The 19677-nt window shown below is 39.5% G+C and overlaps 1 protein-coding gene across 2 annotated transcripts in view; it reads right to left on the bottom strand.

The window, feature by feature from the left end:
- The window catches only part of Ocrl (OCRL inositol polyphosphate-5-phosphatase), a 58192-nt gene that overhangs the window by 24955 nt on the left and 13560 nt on the right, over positions 1 to 19677 (bottom strand). For both annotated transcript variants that reach the window (XM_029560411.1, XM_029560412.1), the window contains exons 5-14: positions 13945 to 14055; positions 13418 to 13504; positions 12642 to 12762; positions 12392 to 12553; positions 11085 to 11186; positions 9272 to 9386; positions 7757 to 7873; positions 7471 to 7658; positions 4885 to 4996; positions 1222 to 1331 (exon numbers count right to left, since the gene is read on the bottom strand). In XM_029560411.1, coding sequence (XP_029416271.1) covers positions 1222 to 1331; positions 4885 to 4996; positions 7471 to 7658; positions 7757 to 7873; positions 9272 to 9386; positions 11085 to 11186; positions 12392 to 12553; positions 12642 to 12762; positions 13418 to 13504; positions 13945 to 14055 — 1225 coding nt within the window. The remainder of the gene's footprint in view (positions 1 to 1221; positions 1332 to 4884; positions 4997 to 7470; positions 7659 to 7756; positions 7874 to 9271; positions 9387 to 11084; positions 11187 to 12391; positions 12554 to 12641; positions 12763 to 13417; positions 13505 to 13944; positions 14056 to 19677) is intronic.

Genomic DNA, 19677 nt, shown 5'->3' with positions numbered 1-19677 from the left:
CCATCAGTGTGCCTTTCCACTTGCTGACTGGCTCCCTGGGAACACAGGAACATAGACCCCTCCCCCCAGAGCTCTCAGAGTCTGAGGCAGCTGAGTGTGCCCAGGGATTCTCTTTGTCTTTCAAGTTTTTCAGCCAGCGAGGCAACCATAGAAAACAAAGAAAGAGTAGGTAAAGGACAAGCAGTTACCAAGGAATTCCTGCAAGGCTACTTTCCTGGGGAAATTAGGAAGTCAAAAGGACTCCAAGGGAGTAATTCTGCCTTCTCCAGGGAAGCATGTGTGGGTCCCAGACACCAGGACTTCTAAAAGCTTATCAATGGATCCTTTTTAAAATTTTTAAAAATTACTTTTAATATTTCATTTATTCTTTTTATTAAATGTGTATGAGTATACTGCCTGCATGTATATAACTGCACCTGTGTTGTACAATACACACGGAGGTCAGAAGAAGGTGCCACATTCCTGGGAATTGGAGTTATGAATGGTTGTTAGACACCATATGGGTGCTGGGAATTGAACCCAGGTCCTCTGCAAGAGCAGTCAGTAACTTCTGAGCCATCTCTCCAGCCCAGGATTTCTTTTTTTAAGATAAAAAAAATTAAATTATGTGTATGCAGGTGTGTGTGTGTGTGTGTGTGTGTGTGTGTGTGTGAATATGCACATGTGTGCAGGTGACCATGATGGCCAGAAGAGGGCGTGAGATGCCCTGGAGCTGGAATTGGGTTCTCTGAAAGAGCAGCATGTGCTCTTAACCTTGAAACATCTCTCCAGTCCCTCACCAATGGATTCTAATGTGTTCTCAGGACCAAGAATTATTATGCTAGAAAAACTTCTTATGGCTCTTTGTTTTCACCTTCTGGTGTATGAAGTGAAAACAGCTGAGAAGCAGTTTGGGAGAAACGGGAGGAGAGAGCAATAGACAACAGAGAAGGGGAAGGTTGGGAAAATAAAACTCGAAGCCACTCTACAGAGGTGACAGGAACAAGGTATTGCAGGCAGTTCATAAAATACCACCAGCCCTGACATATAATTAATACTCTGCTAACATACACTTACTTTGAATATTTAACAATTAAAGCCTTCAGTAATAGTACTGAATAGGTTTTTGTCTCTATTTACGGAATAATCTAAACAAATCCCTAGCCTTTTAGAAGGGACCAAGAAGGACGCAGGGAAGAACAAGTCTCAAGCTCTTCTGTGAGAAGGCTGTTTTCACTTTACCTGGAATCCCATCGGTCAGTTTTAGAGTCATACTTATAAGTAGGGATAAACTTGATTTCCCCTTCATTGAAGTCAACAAAAGCTTTTTTCTGTGTGCGCTGAATGTTTAACTACAGATAGAAAGAAACATCATATAAGCACAATAACATTGTATTAACATGAGTGATGATTAGGCTGATTAGCTACTGTTCCCTTCCAAAGTATTCAGTTTTATAGCTCTTACAACTGTGAGAGAATACATAGGTAAGATTTTTCTGCCTTTTAAATTCAATGTCAGTGTCCCCATAACATCTGACCTCATCTTCAGAAAACAGTATTAACACATTGCTAAATTTTTCTATTGCTCTTTGTGGCCAGAACAAAATAGAAACATGAACTGAGAATAATTCTGCATTGCTTAGAACTGGGCAGGAACCATCTAGCACAATTTAAGACAAAAAGCCCACAGACCTTGAAACTATAATTTCCAAGACCAATTTTAGTGTGTATAGTTTTTTTCTACACTGTAAGTGAATGTGGGCTGTAGAGATGGCTCAGTGGTTAAGAGCAACTGCTGATCTTCCAGAGGTTCCAGTTCATTTCCCAGCACTGATGTTGGCCAGCTTACAACTACCTTTACCTCTAGGTCCAGAGGATCTGATACCCTCTTCTGGCCTCTGCAGGCACTGCTCTCACATACACAAACCCATACTCACACACACACACATAATTAAAAATAAAATCTAAAAACGAGTCAATGTATACCTATGAGTAGTGCGTGTATGTGTGCGTGTGTGTGTGTCTGTGTCTGTGTGTTTTACAAGCATGTGCATGTGCAGGTGTGTATGTCTGTGTATGCATAGGTAGAGGTGTGAGGGGACATTAGGTGTCTTGTTCTATCACTCTCTGCTTTATTCTTTTGAGACAGGGTCTCTCATTGGACCTGGAGCTAGGTTAGTGGCCAGCCAACCCTTGTGATCATCCTGTCTCAACCCCAAACCCCACCCTCCCTACTCTCTGCCCATGATGCTGGAGTACAGTTGCATGTGGCCATGTGTGGCTTTTAATGTGGGTACTAGGATTCATATTGAGGTCTTCATGCTTACAAAGCAAACATGAAGTGAGTACTTTTACTCACTTAGCCATTTCTCCAGCCCTGTAAGTTATTTTAAAAAATAAACATGCAAAAATAAAAATTACCAGGTCTGGAGACCAATATACTGCCTTACATATGTAGGGACTAGCTTCCTGAATATCAGATATTCGCAAAAATATTTTACTAGAGTTACATAAGACTCAAAAGTTATCCCACTTGTACCCTTTTTAGAGGCAGTAAAGAGGAAAAAATGCAAAGAAATGAACCATTTAAGTTCACTATGAAGGTGGACAGCCAAAAAAGGCTTACTCTAAAAATGATTCTGTTGTAAAACACCTCAATTTTGACTGTGGCTAAAGGTCAAAAACTTCTTATAAGGATTTAAAGACATTTGAATCAAGTCAAAACATTACACTGTCTTTCCTCATTAAGAAGCATTTACTTTCATGGCATTTTCATGCTGTTCTGGGTACATAATCAAAGGAAGTGGAATCAGTACACCAAACAGATACCTGCACGCCAATGTTTATTGTGCCAATATTCATCAAAATAGCTAAGATATGGGGTCAACAAAGGTACCCATTAACAGATGACTGGAATAAAAAAGTGTGGTATATATACACAGTGGAATATTATTTGGCCACAAACAAGAATAAAATCCTGTCATTTGCAGCAAAATGGGTGGAATAGAGATAATTAATGTTAAATGAAATAAATCAGACACAGAAAGCAAATGTCATAATTTCCCTCAGATATAAAAGTCAAAAATGCAAGCCTGAATGTAGAATAGTAATTACTGGAAACTGTGATGGAGGGGCTAGGATGCATAAAGGGAAGCTGGAGGGTTTTTATGGTGCTTAGATGGAACCCAGAGCACTGCTGCACAGGCTACGAAAGTGTCCTCTACATCCTCGGCTCTGGGAAGCTGGTTCTGATTACTGTCCTCTGCATACATGTGCTGATATGTCACATTACAAACCATAACTGTGTACAATTAATGTGTTAATCAGAGAAATAAAATAAGCAAGCATTCACTTTTATTGGTCAGCATCTATATGGTGAAATAAAAACTCAAGAGCAAGATTACAGGTACATGCCTATAATCTAAGAACTAAAGAAGTAGAGGCAGGAAGATCACAAGTTCAAGGCCAGCCATAAGTCAGACAGCTAGTTCCAGGTCAGACTAGGCTTCATTTTGACATTTTAATTCAAAAAGAAAAATAAACATGTGAAAATAAAAATTACCAGGTCTGGAGACCAATATTACTGCCTTACATACATAGCGACTGGCTTCCTGAATATCAGTTTGTCTCTTTTTGTTGTTGTTTTTTGTTTTGTGTGTGACAGGGTCTCCCTACAGTCATAGCTGGCCTGGAACTTACTATGCAGACTAGGCTGGCATCGATCTCACAGAGATATGCCTGCTTCTGCCTCCTGAGTGCTGGGATTAAAGGCTTATGCCACCATGCCCTATTCAGAGTTTGTCTTAATGTTATATAATCAATGCTTTTTCCACAGTTGTTGAGAGAGAGAGAGAGAGAGAGAGAGAGAGAAACTTGTCTGTGCTAGAATGTGTGGCGGCCAGAAGGTGATGTCAGGATGTTTTCTTCAATTGCTTCTCCACTTTATTTTTTTTTAATTATTTATTTTTATTTTATGTGCATGAGTGTTTTCCCTGCATGTAAGTAAGTGTACCCATGCATTCAATGCCCTTGAAGGTCAGAAGACAGCATTGGATCCCTTGGAACTGGAGTTACAGATGGTCATTAGACACCATGTGATTGCTGGGAATGAAACCTGGGTTGTCTGCAAGAGCAGCCAGTGCTCTTAGCCACTGAGCCATCTCTCCAGCCCCTCCACCTCATTGAGACAGGATCTCTCATGGAATCAGCTCACTGTTTGGGCTAAGCTAGCCAGCAAGCCTCCAGGATCTACCTGTCTCCACCCCCCAGAGCTGGGGATACAGATGCCAATGCTTGGCTTTTTATGTGGGTGTTAGGGATCCCAACTCAAGTCCTCATGCTTGTACAGCAATCACTTTATCCACTGAGTCATTTTCCCAGCCTTTTCCACTGGTCTTAACATCAACAGCTAAACACCAGTTCACTCTAACTTATCAATCAGTTCCCATTAGATTATTCATCCCCAACAAATGTCTTTTCTTAGCTTCCCAGTCTCCCTCGAGGGCCCCCCTGTTTTACCTCCAGGCTGTGGCTCAGCCTGCCAAGTTATCTTAGAACAATTTTCCCTGTTCTATCTGCCAAACCACATCAACATAGCTGAAGGCCCACTTCCTCCAGGAAGTGTTCTCCAATTAACTCCACCCATTCTCTAGCCCAAGCATAAAAATCTGCTTTCTTGATAACAACTTACTAAATGTTATATTTACTTTTTATCACCAACATTATCTTCCTCACCAAAGCACTTAATTAATGCATTACAAATCTTGCATATACTCAATACATCCCTAGCCACAGTATTTTGTAAGAGAGTATGAACTTCCCATCTCTTCCTAGCATGAATAAGATATGCCAATCATGTGTCTATTTCATAATTTTAACAGTCTCTGCCATTGAAACTTCACTTACCTGGTCGAATTTCAAGAGCTTCTGAAGGTCATTCTTGTTAATAAGACTTTTCACCTCATTGGCATCAGGCATGCAAAGTCTATAGTTCAAGTCTCCCAACCAAATGACAACACTGAGAACCGAGAGACAGATTAGTGCAGATTAGAATATCAGTAATTAGCATGAAAATCAATAGAAGAATGGAGGGAAGAAACTGGATAGATTACTAATAAGGATTCATTTATCACTATCTGACAAGGGGTTTAAAGCTGTAATTAACTCTTCTGGGGAAGTACTATCAACCCCTAAGACAAAGAATGGATTAGAGGATAGATGGGAAAATAGGCACCCTATACAAAAGAGAATAAAAATGGGGAAATATAGTATACATGTGGGCTTCAGAAGCTAAGGAGTTAATGGACTGAGAAGTATGCAGTTTACTTGCTGGCCTGGCTTCAAAATTTTGCCTGGCTGACTGCCAGGTTTCTAGGCGAGAAGAATCTGAATGCTTTCTGCCTCCTCAGAGCCCTGAGGTTCTGCAGGCTGTTAAGGTTTGCATGGTCTGAATGACAGACAGGGCCCACTAGGAGAATTAAATCCATGGCTCTCCAGTGTAGCCAACTTATCTACCCCTATTCAAGTTCAGCTGTCCAAGATCCAGGAAAAAAGCAACTGGCATGCCTTGGGACCCTTAGTCTCCAATTAGTGTCAGGCCTTGAGATGTGCTGAGGAGACCCAGAAATTACTACATTGAAATGCATCCACTGGGAGTCATTTCAAGCTCCCAATGAGAAACTTTACCGCTCTCAAAGACAACAGGAAACTTTTGGAATCCTGGGGAAATAAATTTCTGGAATTGCTGGGGCAATTTCATGAGCATAAATTTCAAGGCCTTGACTTTATCACCATGGAAAAATTCTATATGATCCTAATTGTTGAGACAATATGGAAACTCTCCAGTACCACTCTCTTTCCCTAGTCTTTCCTCAATTCCTTTAATCTCTTTTTAGGGTCATGCAATGCCTGTGCGGAGGACAGAAGAGGCTGTTGGATCCCCTGGGACTGGAGTTATGGATAGTTGTTAGCTGCTATGTGGGTGCTGGGGTTCGAACCTGGGTCTTCTGCAAGAACAGCCAATGTTTTTAACCGCTGAGCCATCTCTCCAGCCCCAGTTCCCTTAATCTCTTACAGATTCTAATATTCTTAAATTATCGTCTTTTGATTTACCACTAATCCTCACCTCACAGTATTTATTTTAAATCACTCAGAACTTCAGAGACCTGTATTTATTTCTTTATAGATTATCATTTTCTATCACCCCCAATTCATTCCTCAATGGATTTCTGTTCTATCATTACGAATTTCCATCTTTTTACAGACCTATCTCTGCCATCCCTGTTTTTAATAATTACAGTCAGAATAATGTAGATCTGCAGATACAAACTTGGAAAGAGATAAATAAGACAATATGTTCTCATACAACAAGTATGTGTGTTTGTATATGTACAGAGAAGCATCTAGAAGAGCACCAATCAATGAAACAATACATGTCACAACATTATTTTAATTTTTCTAGTGGCTGCATCTAAAATATAAAAGTAAAAATAATGAATTTTATTTAACCCAATATGTTCAGATTATTTCAAAATGTGATTAATATTTTAAAAATTGAGGTATCCTACATTTTCTCCAAGAGGTTTTTGAAATCCAATATAGCTTTTGCTTATAGACATCTCAGTTTGGACTAGTCACCCTCAAATACCCATTAGTCAGCTACTGGCTGCCAGGTTAGATACTACAGATCTAGAGGGATAAATACCCAAATGTTAAAGAGTCTCCTTTGGAGAGAAGGACTGAATGGGGGAAGTAAAAGATAAGAAATAAAGGATTTTAAAGCATATGATTGTTAATTTTTTTTTTGTCTTTTTGAGGCAGGGTCTCTTTGTTGCCCCAGCTGGCCTAGAACTTGCTATGTAGACCTGGCTGGCCTTGAACTCACAGAGATCTGCCTGCCTCTGCCTCTCGAGTGCTGGGATTTAAGTCATGTGCTGCCATGCCCGGCATGACTGTTAATTTTATCATACATATAGTGAACACTTTTATTTCAATTAAAAAATTTTTGATTTATTTTTATTTTATGTGTACGAGTGTTATGCTTGCATGTAGGTAAGTGCACCTGTGTCGTGCAATGCCAGTGGAGGACAGAAGAGGGTGTCGGATCCCCTGGAACTGGAGTTATGGACAGCTGGTTAGTCGTCATGTGGGTGCTGGGATTCAAACCTAGGTCTTCTGGAAGAATAGCCAGTGCTCTTAACCACTGAGCCATCTCTCCAGCCCTTTATTTCAATTTTTATAAACAATTGGCTCTAATTTGAAGATTCTTCCAGCATTATTTTAGAAGCTCCATTAATACAACTGACCTTATTTTCTGATGTCAAATCTAATTTCTCTGCCTTGATGAACCTGCTATTTCTAAACAATTATCTTTTCTTTGTGATCCCAATCCAAAAATAGTAATCCTTTGCTTTTCACAGCTCTATAGCTTCTCACCACATTTAATCACTTTTATACCACCTGTTCAAAGGCCATGAAGAGTTAACCACTCACTCATGCTTCATGATGTTTAGTTGTGGGAGGGTCTGATTTGGGACCTCAAAACTCATTCTTGCACAGATGTCCTTATAATCTTGATTTCTTCTTTCAAACTCTTCCACATGGGCAGCCAGGTGGGAATTGACGATGCAGAAAGTAGTGTTATGAAATACAAATCTCACAGCCACCCCACCTTTGTTACCCTGTTAGCAAGAGTAATCACCCAGTTAGTACACACAAGTAGCAACTGAATTTCACATGGATATAAACAATAATCAAGTAAATTTCCAATGTAACTCACCATTTTCCCCATGATTCCAGTTCCAACAGTTTCTGTAGCAATATCACGGATATACCGACACTGATCCTTTCTGGCAAATATAAGAAGCATCATCCCCACCAAGCGGACTAGTTGCACCTATGAGTTCCAGGCAATTACAAAGGGTAATGTGAGTGTCACTGTCTGCTACACAGCTAACTTCCTAGAACTAACTGGTCTATCAAAATGATATACTAATGTCCAAATCTGAATCCAAATCCTCTTCTTTCCTATTGGACCCCCTAAAGTGGAAACTAAAATTCTGTGTGGAAAAATCTAATCTTGCTTTGACTAATAATAAGAGTCAAAAGCTTTGAAGGACAATGAGGTGACTCATTTTTCTCTGGCTTTGCATCTCTTTTTTAGTGTTGAGTATCAAACACAGGACCTTGAGCATGTTAGACAACTACTCTACCTAAGCCACATCCCTAGTCTTAGATTTATTTTTTAAAATACTTTGTACTAAGAGTGAATTAAAAGTTTAAATAATAAAGAAAAAAACACTATCCCAGATTTTCCTTTTATCTCCCCTTCCTATTTTCTGATTTCTCATTGTCTAAGAAATTTAAATGTATAAACAGTGATCCTTTTAGTTTTGATTATATTTAACTTGTGAACTTGAACTAAGGAGCAATAACATCTTCAGGAATTACATTATCTGCATAAACTGTTCAAAGACATAGGATAAAATTGGATTCCTCCTTTTAGAGAGCTTACAATGGCAACTCAACAACAAGAATAATTCTTCTAGGAACTAAATGTCTCTACAACATGTCTTCTAAAGATCAACAAATTAAATCACTTTACTAAAATCAACTTTATTCATGACTTATAACAAAGTTTACAATTTGTTTAAATCCCGCAACACTTCTATTCTTGTTCTGACTCTGAAGCATAGTCTAAGTATCCCACATGATTCATATTGCTTTTCTCTTTAAAATTTTATTTATTTTTATTTTATGGGTATGAGTGTTTTGACTACATGTAAGTGTATCTGAGTCATGCAGTGCCTGAGAAGGCCAGATGAGGGTGTTGGACCACCTGGAGTTATGAATGGTTGTTGGAGCTGCAATGTGGGTGCTGAAGAACAATGCTGGGTCATCTGCAAGTGCTCTTAACTGCTGAGCCATCTCTCTAGTCCCCATATTGCTCTTTTTTTTTAAAGCATTTAATTCTGGCCATTTCAGTGGACAATCTCTAACTTTTATGGAATAGACAGATCAGTTAGCCGATATGTAATTATTGTGGCTTAATTATTATTGCAAGAACAATAAATTTTTTTTCCTAAAAGCTAAGTGATGAAAATATAGGATCATAAATCTTAAGGAAATTTTTTTCCTCAGAAATAACTGAGAGATTAGTATCTTATAGCCCAGTATTTTATATAGGGAAGAATGTGATTAATCAATTATTTTGGAAGAGGTTCAGATAATGGAATAACTCTCAGTGAGTTCTACTTAGTCATATACTGGAAAAAAAGAATAAAGCACAGCTTACTTTCTTGTACTTGGCTTTAGAAGGCAAACCTCTCTCCACAGCCATGGACCATTCTTGCTCTTTTACAGATTCAAAGTAGAAAAAGGCTTCTGTGCTCAAGTCTAGCTCTTGGAATCTGAGAGGGGGAAAAAGGACGCAGGAGCTATATATGGACCACAATTATCTTTGGCTACCTCCTTTCCCATTTGCTGAGACATGATATAAATTTTGTAAAATTGCTCTGTGACCTAGGTTATCAGCAAGGACAGTTTTTCAAAAGAATCTCTACCAGTATACTCATCATAAGCTATGCAAATATAAGCAACAACAATGGAAACTCTCATAGGGATAATAGCAGAACTTTTATCTTATGACCTATGAATAGTCACTGTTAGAACTGATCTCAAGTCTCAGTTTCTACGATGAGCATAATTTCCTATGGGATTCATACATGCTTCCTATTGACCCACAGGTTAACCCTCACATACAGCCCACAGCTAAGTTTTCACCAAATAGGCTTTAGAGAAAAACAGGGCTGGGGAGATGGCTCAGTCAGTAAAGCACTTGCCCAAAAAGCATGAGGACCTGAGTTCAATCACCAGCACCTATATTGAAAAACAAAAAACAGCCAGGAGTGGCAGCCATGTCTTTAATCCTAGCACTCGGGGCAGAGGCAGGCAGACGTCATCTGGAAGATGGAGGCCAGCCTGGTCTTTACAGTGAGTTCCAGGCCAACTGAGACTACAGGAAGACCCTGTCTCAAAAAAACCCAAACCAAAGCAACAACAAAGAACAACAAAGAACAACAACAACAACAATAACAACAAATAACAACAACAACACACACACACACACACACACACACACGCACAAAATGGGTGTGGAGGGCATGTGCCTGTATTCTCAGAACTAAGGAAGAAGAGAGAAGGATCCGTGAGGCTCACAGTCAGCCAATATAGCTGAATAGGCAAGATCCATGTTCAGTAAGAGACCCTGTCTCAAAAAATAAGGTAGACAACCTTCATCAGAGAAGCTTCTTATTGGAATGGATGGCAGTTATTGCAGGAACTCATAACTGGCCAAAGTGCTGAGGATTAGTGATAGTGGCGTGCTCTGCCCACTGTGAGACATCTATACTCGCCCCCCCTCCCCAAGCCTCAGGGAACATGTGGAAGTGGGTGGTGACGAATCTATGGAGCCAGAGGATGAGGGGCCTGTGCAGCTTCTGGATGTGATATAGACCCTGCATCCACATGGCATCTGTGGTTACTTGTACAAGACTTTTGCATGACTGGGCCCTTTAACATTTCATCATGGATGGGGAGGGTCCCATGAGGCCCCAAACCTTCCTGAGAGACGACTGGTAGTTAATGGGGGAGGGGATGTCTTTTTCTTCAGTGGTACAGTTATTGAAAAGTTGTCTGTGCTCCAGTTGATAACCTTCCACTTGCACTTATGCAGGTAATTCTAATCAAACTCAGTGGGTCATACACAAAAAGAAGACGTGAAAGTAGGAGGGGATGTATTGGGAGGAAGAAGTGTGTCAGCAGGAGAGGAAGGGGATGAGAGAAGTGATTAAGGAGTGAAAATGACTGAAATTCATTATATGCATGTATGAAACTAAAAAAAAACCTAAAAGAAAATAAGGAAGAGACCAACTTAGCAAACACCTGACTTCAACCTCTGGCCTTCACATGCATGAGTGCCTTCACACATATGCACACACATAAATACAAACACACATATACAAAAAAGTAAATAGAAGGGAAGCTAAAGTCATGTTAAACTAATACCAAATACATAACAAAAAGTAAGATCCAGAAGTGTTCTTTACCCAATGCAGTAAATATCAGGAGGATTTGGATCACAGTTCAGCCAAGGTTCTAACCCGCTATCTGGAGACTGGCCATTCACATTCCAAGTTCCAACAAAAAATCTAATACATAACAGTAAAAAAAATTAATTTGAAAAGAAAGATCAAATATGAACAAACAGAATGCTGCTTTTGCCACTTCTATGGAAGGGTATCTTCATGATATACTGACATAACTCTTCGAAGTGTTTTGCAGATACGGAAGAAAGAAATCTCTTGCATGTGGAAATAAAGGCATGAGTTTATTTTTCTTTACATTTTACATCAAGTGAATCCATAAAAAAGAACTATGTATTTTTAAAAAGACACATAAAGTTAAATGTTCTACCACATTTCTGTTCAATTAAATGCCATGCAAATTCATACTTAAGGGAGAGCTTTTGGATGGGAAATAGAGATCTTCATGCTGGCCCCAAACCCTCACTTCTTGAAATATTATGAGGACACCTGTTTAGTAAATTTTGATGATGCAGATACTGTATTAAGGGGGAAAACATAAGGGAACTCATGACTGTCTTAATTGTTTACATATAAGCATTGTGCAGAATATGAGGAGTTGCACATTTTAGTATCAGGATACAGCTATGACTGAAATAGATTGAATGATGCATATAAGGATAACAGATGGGACTGGAGTCTTGGATTAGAAAGGTACATTCTGTTCATGAATGACAAAAAGAAGTGCTGTTGTTTCACACATTGGGGATACACGCCATGCCTCATCACACCCCCTATATACCACATGTACCAAGTCTATAAAAGGGGATATTAATGAATAAAGGTGAAATGAAAATAAAGAATCCAAGACAGGTCTTGCAGTCAAAAGAACTGAGTGAAACTTGCTCAGTTTAATCAATTACCAAAGCAAGTAGTAGTAATACATGGTAGTAATACATGATAGTAATTGTAGATTTAAATTTTTAAAATATTGGTTGAACTAAGGTTTGGCAGGCTAGACAGAAACACATACTTGTTTATAGAATGTGTTAATGGGAAATTTTCTATTATATTTCAGTTTGAATTGGTCCTCTTAGATAAAAACATTAGTAGACATGCTATTATTAGTAGTTTGGAAATTGAAGGGAAACCATAGCTTCTCCATTATTTTGGAGATACATGGTTTTGACCAGTGGAGAAAGGAGCCTGAGTCAGATGACCATTCCCTTTCATCATGCTTTGATTCTTACCTGAGATAATGCTTGACAAATCAAAAGGCCATTGTCCATTATACCTAAATATTCAGACTCAGTGAGCAAAAACAGACGAACCTGAAAGACTGAATATTGACATATTCTTTTTCTCGCTTTGCCAGGATATGTTTGATCAGACCCTCCCGCTGCCCAGATTGGGTATTTGGTACGAACAGCTTCCGCATGGTGTTGGTCACTTTGGGCTGTTCTTTGTTTGAAGCTTCTTTTTCCCGTGTAAGCCTAGCAAATAAAGCGGTTATTCAAAAGTCAAATTTCCTAAAATGCAAGCCTCCTACAGGGAGGAAGTAGGTTGCAACACAGGACTTACATTCTGTTCACTGAAGGAGGTGGGGGTGGGGGTTCCCGGTGAATCCCTGTGGGGTGATTTTGTACATTCATTTTCTTATCCAAATTCATAGTTGAAAAGTTATCCTCAAATCCAAGAAGCCCTGAAGGATACAAGACCCAAAGTCAAAGTGGGGATGAAGCTAACCTCCAACATAGCCAGGACAGACAAGGCTGTTATTTGCTCATGGTAGGATCATAACTGAACAAAAGGGTACCATAAGGGTAGTCACTACTTAGTTTATCGAAAGAATCACATTCATCCTGGCAGCACTGACACACTAAGTGGAACACTAGAAGTTTTTATTCATTAGTCTAGAACTTGAATAATAACTGCTAGCATTTACAGGAGGGTTTATATCATTTGTCTTCTTTAGTCATCACAATAACCTCACAAGGTAGGTACTATTAAACATCTTCCCACTCCACGGAGAAGGAAATAGAAGTTCAGAGCTGTTGAGTCACTTGAACAAGATGACATAACTAGAAAGCTGCAGACTTGAGATTCAAACCTAGGCTGTCTAGCTGTGGACTATGGACTTTTTGTCATTTTTGCTAAGCTGGTCCTTAAAGAGCTACTATACCATAGAAAGGATTGGGAGTAAGTATAATCCATAGCCATGGAGTCAATAAAACCACTCCACAGGAGATTATGTTTGATGTTGGCATTAATCCACATAATCAATTCATCTAGCTTAATACAATGTACTGACTCTAAAATGATCATAGCAAACAGGGATAAGAGAATCTTTGCAATACCCGAATAAGCAGGTTTCTCTTTAGTGTCTAATTTCTGGTACCAGCTGGATGAGTCTTTCTGTTCAGGAAGGAGAAGTTGTGACTGAGCTAGAAAAGATAAACCTCAGGTCAGAAACTGGAGAGACAGTGTCCGAACTATAACCCCAAACTATTCATTTATTCAAACTCCTTAAATGGAGGGTCAGCACAATTCTTGAAAGGATAAAAGAACCTAAGGAAATGTGGACAGCTCTGGAGTCATCTGGGATAAGAAAGGGGGGTGGGTGATTATAATCTGCAGTAAACTACATACAATAGCACTAACCTTCTCCTTAAAGCTGGTAGACATGTTCTCTACTCTCTCTCTCTCTCTCTCTCTCTCTCTCTCTCTCTCTCTCTCTCTGGGTTCATTCATGAAGGAATAAAATTCAGTTATCAGTGCATAAAGAGTGAAAGACTTTGCTAATGTCTATTTGCTTCTGAATCAGCAGGTCAGTAGTTTACTCCCATTAAAACAGCGGACAGAAAATCATTTAGTCATGACTTACCTTCCTGAGCTGAAAAGACCTCTGAGAGGAACTTCAAACAGTGTTCTTCATCAGGAATTTCAAAGCGGCGCTCTCTGGTCCAGTCCCCTTGTACCCGGATTTTGCAACCACCTTTGAAAAGAATTAAATCCACGCATATCCAGCTATGGGATACAATGTTTTATTAGGATCACATTCTCAAATTATCAAGTCAGTAGGAGGTCCAGATCACAAATATTCCAGACTGTTAACAAGCAGCATATGTCCAAGAATAAGGGACCTGGTGTGGTGGTGGCAGAGGGGATGAAGCAGAGAGGAAACCCTAGAGGAAGACGGTACTCACAATGCTGATGAACTGCCAATGAACAAATTAGCCTAGCAATAGACATACTAAATCATAGTTTCATATGTCCTGATCGCTTGGATGTCAATTCAGGTATTTCTAAGTTCTAGCAAAAGATAAATTCATCAATCACCCTCTTCCTATCCCAGAGCTGGAAATTCCTACCATTTCAAATCCAGATCACACAGTGTCTGAAGCATTAAGGGAATAAAGGAAGTAACATAGTTAGTTTCAGAGTAAATTAAATTTACAAACTAATTAAAAACAGTGGGATTGATGTGAAGTATTCTGAAAAGACATACCCACACCTCATTATTGCAAGTGGAAAAATGTAATTTTGAATAACCTTGTAAAAGCAATATAATGTTCTATGTCCAACAGTGGTTTGGTTCAAGTATAGTCAATTGGGAAATAGTAGAATTAGAAGCAAATTTACCAAGGGGCTAGTTTTTTTATGGGTATAATATACTTTCTCCAGTTTGCTGATGTTCTATAATTATCATCTGAATCAACAGGTTCAATATGGTGATCCTGAGTTGGGTGTGGTAGCTCTAATCAGGAGGCAGAGGCAGGTGGATCTCTGAGTTCCAGGCCAGTCAGAGTTTATATATATCTCCTATTATTTATTTATATTCTCATTCCAATTGGTTGACTACACATATTGATTACCCATGCCTGTAAAACTAAAAGCTCCTTAAAGTCAAGAGGCAGGATACATATACACATTACCCCATGCTTTCCATAATCTAGGGTAACCAATAGTCTCAGAGTTGTCTGGGACTGAGGGGATTCCTATGTATGACTCAAGACTTTTCATGCCAGTATAGAGAAAGTCCTGGGCTAGTTGATCACTCTACTGGTGACAATAAGGTCAGACTTCATGGCCAGAAGGCATTTAATAAATGGCTACTGAAATGGACTTTCCCACACTTGTAAATACAAAGAAAGGAGAAAATGAAATTAAAATTCTAGTTTCTTACATTGGAAATCTAGTACTCAAGCTTTGACTCTGTTTTTGTTCTCTTTGCTTTGTTTCTATCTTCATAGAATGCAGTATTTTTTATAAAAAATAAAATTACTTATCAGAAGAATAAAAGAGATAAAATTGGAGAAAAATGAACAACAATCCAGAGGACTAGAGATAAGATTCTTAATGGGGATCTACTGCATGGAGACGAACAAAGTGGAGAGCTAAAGTGTCAATTAGAAGTGGCCTTAAAGAGTCTGGGAAAGACATTAGGATATGATAAGTCCTCCACTTCTCAGAAAATTTATAACCAGAATAGGTAAAATGAAGCAATTTCTATCTGATACAAATTTAGAAGAATAATACATTCTCTTTTTCCCATAGCTCTTTTCCTCTTCTTCTAATTTTGTAGCTTATTTTTGTTTGTTTGTTTGTTTTGTTTTGTTTTTGAGATAATGTCTCACTTTGTAGCCCTGGCTGGCCTGGAACTCAATATATAGACCAAGCTGGCCTTAAATTCACAGAGATCCACTTGCCTCTGTCTCCCAAGAGCTGGAATATAAAGGCAGGTGCCATCTCACCTCGCCACTTCCCCACAATTCTTGAATGATACATTTTAGCAAATACAGACCTGACCTATTTTATGGCCAGAAGAACCCAGAAATTGGAAAATAACAATGGATATTCTCTTATCCTGTTGGTTACAAAATACAGCAGATTATCCCATGATCCAATCTTGTCTTCTCTTCCTTCTACCCTGTCCGAACACCCAGCCCTCTGTGGTCAGCAATATTCCTATATCCTTCACTTCATCTGAACACTCCCTGTGTTTCTCAGTAGTTCTCAACTACAGTTACATTACATTACCAAGGCAACTTTATTATTGTGTGGATGCATGTATGTGTGTGCACATGTGTGTGGAAGCCAGAGATCAATCTCTCTGGTATCTTGTCTCAGGAGACATCCATTTTGGTTTTTTTTTTGACACAGGGTCTTTTCATTGGTCTGAGGCTCACTGGGTAGGCTAGGTTGGCTGACCAGTAAGCCTGAAGAAACTACTGTCTCTGCCTACCTAGTGATGGGAATACACACATGCTTGCCACTACACCTGGCTTTTTTAACATTGGTTCTGGTGATGGACCTTAGGCCCTCATGCTTGTAGAGCAAGCATTTTATCAACTGAGCTATCTTTCCAGCCCCAGAGGTACTTTTAGAACATATTGACATATGTATGTAGGCCCCACCCCAGGACAATGAAACCAGAATCTCTGGGGATGAAGCCGAGAAACTGGCATTTTTTTTTTTGAGAAGATCTCACTATGTAGCCTAGGCTAGTCTGGAACATGCAATCCTTTTGCCTCAATCTTCCAAGTACTGGGACTACAGGCACACAGCATTATACTTGATTGCACTGGTAGTGTTTAAATACTTGCCAAGTGATTTTAACATACAACCAGATTAAAAAATGAGTGCCATATGCAAACTGGCTGGTTTTCAAGATGACTGCTTCCCCCACAGTCCTCTTGAAGGAGGCTATTACATTCTCTCACACATGATGCAATTATGAGACTGAGTCTATGTTGTCCAGATTGGCTTTGATCTCCTGGTCTCATGTGGTCTTCTTGCCTCAGCTTCCCCTGCAGCTGGGTCTATAGGCAGGCACCACCATCCTGCCTTAAACATGATGGAATGCACTATCCCCTCTAGACTACCCCCTCTCCTCTTTCCTCAGGAAAACCCCTTTCTGTTCTGAGGTTCATCCATTGGGCTATACCATTTTCTTTCCTTTCCTCTGTGTGGCCACCACTCTACTAGAACCTTGGAATTCAGGGTTCAATGCCTGACATTTAAGAGTTTACCGCCACTCAAACTCCTGTCATTAGTTAGTCTCCCTTTAAAGTTGGTGCTGAAAAACAGTTAACACCTTCAACTTCCTCATCCAGGGGCCTTCCCACTCTACCTCAGCCACTACTGCCTGGCTCCCTAGTGGGACTGTGTCAATAATACCTGGACTTTTCATCCTAGAAACTCTATCATCTAACTAACAAACCTCTAATTCAAATATCCCACTCTGACCTATCATTCCTTCCAATTAACTTGCTCATTATCCTCCCGGTAATTGTTTTTGACCTCATGGGAACCTCTGGCCCATTAATCCCTCTACTTACTATCCACTGAGTTCTCCTTGCTTTCACTTCCCTTTTGCTCAAACAGATGTCATCATCACAATCCGTTGCAAAAATCCACAACTGCTGTACGTCTGGTCTCCCACAGCACCTATTTGGCTAAATTCTAACCCACAGAAGTCCAACTAATTGCCTTCTCTGAGCTTCCACCTGAGCAACTAGTGGAACCAGGCACCCAAGTATATATACATATACACACAGATTTGCTATTATAATGAAATTTTGTTTGCCAACCACAAATGGACCCTCTATCCTAGAATGCAATTGGTTTCCATAGTCAACTAGTCTCCTAATGCTATCTGAAACAAGTGTTTCACACCTTTCCATGTCATATTCTAAGACTGTGGATCAACTCCGTCTCATGTCCTCTCACTGCAGTAGCCTGTGTCACCTCAGGTTCCAGAGAAAAGAAAGCCACCTGTGTTTGTACTCATCCCTTTTCCAATCTGATTCCAGGAAGAAGACTCTTTTCGCCAGGACCTCCATCACTCTGAATTCCTCTAGTTTTCTCAGGACTCTTATACTTAACCACCATTCTTTTTTTTTTTAAGATTTTTATTTTATTTTATGTGTATATGTGTGTGTTGGAATGAGGGTATGTGCACATGAGTTCAGGTGCCCATGGAGTCCAGAAGAGGGTGTTATATCCCCTGAAGCTGGAGGGCAGGTGGTTGTGAACACTCAATTTGGGTAGGAGAGCAGCAAGCACTCTTAACCGCTGAGCTACCACTCTAGCCCTGATATCACTATTCTCTAGACAGACCCCACATTTGAAATCATCTCTTCCAAAGGTTCCTATGAAATGACTCATCCAGTTGGTCGCCTTTGGACAGTATATTTTACTGCTCTTTGAAGTACTGACTCCTATATATAACTCAAAAAGGAATTCTTTGAATTCTATCCCAAATTATTTTCTCATTCTATGTAATCACTGTCTAAGATTTTCTGTGATGATGGGCTATGTGATGATGGGCATGCTCTATAGCTGTGCTGTTCAGTATGGGCACAAAAGACTCGTGAGTTCTTGAAATGTGATTACTGAAATGGAAGAACAATATTCTGAACTGTACTTTTGTAAATGGGCATCTGCATTAGACAGCACAGCTCCAGACATGATCACATTATCTCCCACGGTTCTGAATATCATCTACATGCTAGTAGTCCAGACCATGTTTCTGAGCTTCTCATGCATCTGTTTGACTGCCAATTTATCATCTACATACAACCATCTCAAAGAAATCTTCACTAAATATGGCTAACACTAAATTCATAACAGCACCCTCAAAAGTCATTCTGTCTGTAATGTATTTATGCAAATGGACCATCAACTACGTTCATGTTAGAAACTCTTATCCCATCCTTGACACTTCTCCACTTCTTACACCCAAACCAAGTCTTCTTTATTTTACCTCCAAATTCATCTCTGAAATCAGCTCACTTATTGCCACTCCTACCACCACTACATTCTCTGGTAATTACTAGCAAAACTGCCTTCCAAGTGATTTTTCTGTTTCCATGCAAATGACACGACATCAGCAAAAAACGTTAACTTCTCATTTTTATTCTAAAAATGCATATTCAACACTTTGGCTTACAAGATTCCACTGGTTCTGGCCATAGCCTCCCTTTCCCTATACAAACACCCTGGCCTTTTATTTCACAGAAAGTGTTAAGGTAAGTCCCAATTTGGAGCCTCGTGACCCCCTTTATCTGGAATATGTTTCTTTCTCCAGTTTTGATCTGTTTCTTAGGTTCTCTGTTCCCATTCTAAATGGCAGTTCTACGAAAAAGCCTTCTCTGCCGAGCATGGTGGTGCACACCTGTAGTCCCAGCACTTGGGAGGCAGAGGTAGGTGGATCTCTGTGAGTTCAAGGCCAGCCTGGTCTATATAGTGAGTTCCAGGACAGCTGGGGCCACAGGGAGACCCTGCTTCAAAAAAAAAAAAAAAAAAAAAACACCAAAAAAAAGCCTTCTCTGACTACCTTGTGTAAGCTAGTAACCCCTCATAAACTCCTTGTACTTTGTCTTGTTAGTATTTCTTAAAACCACACTCATGTATCTAGTCTTGGTCAACTCTGGTTTCCTGAATTAAAATCCATGCACTACCAAGAATGTGTTGCTTTCTCTTGTATTTTTAGAGCCTAGCACAGTACATGCTGCCTTAAAAAAAGTTCTCAGATTTTTCTGGAATGAATTAATGAATTATAGGCATCTATGTGGCTCTAAGCACCAAAAATCACAGAAGGAAAATGCAAAGT

The sequence above is a fragment of the Nannospalax galili genome, unplaced genomic scaffold (genome assembly GCF_000622305.1).
Source record: "Nannospalax galili isolate Female #2095 unplaced genomic scaffold, S.galili_v1.0 scaffold371, whole genome shotgun sequence".
NCBI lineage: Eukaryota > Metazoa > Chordata > Mammalia > Rodentia > Spalacidae > Nannospalax > Nannospalax galili.
This window is presented reverse-complemented; position numbering and strand designations above follow the sequence as displayed.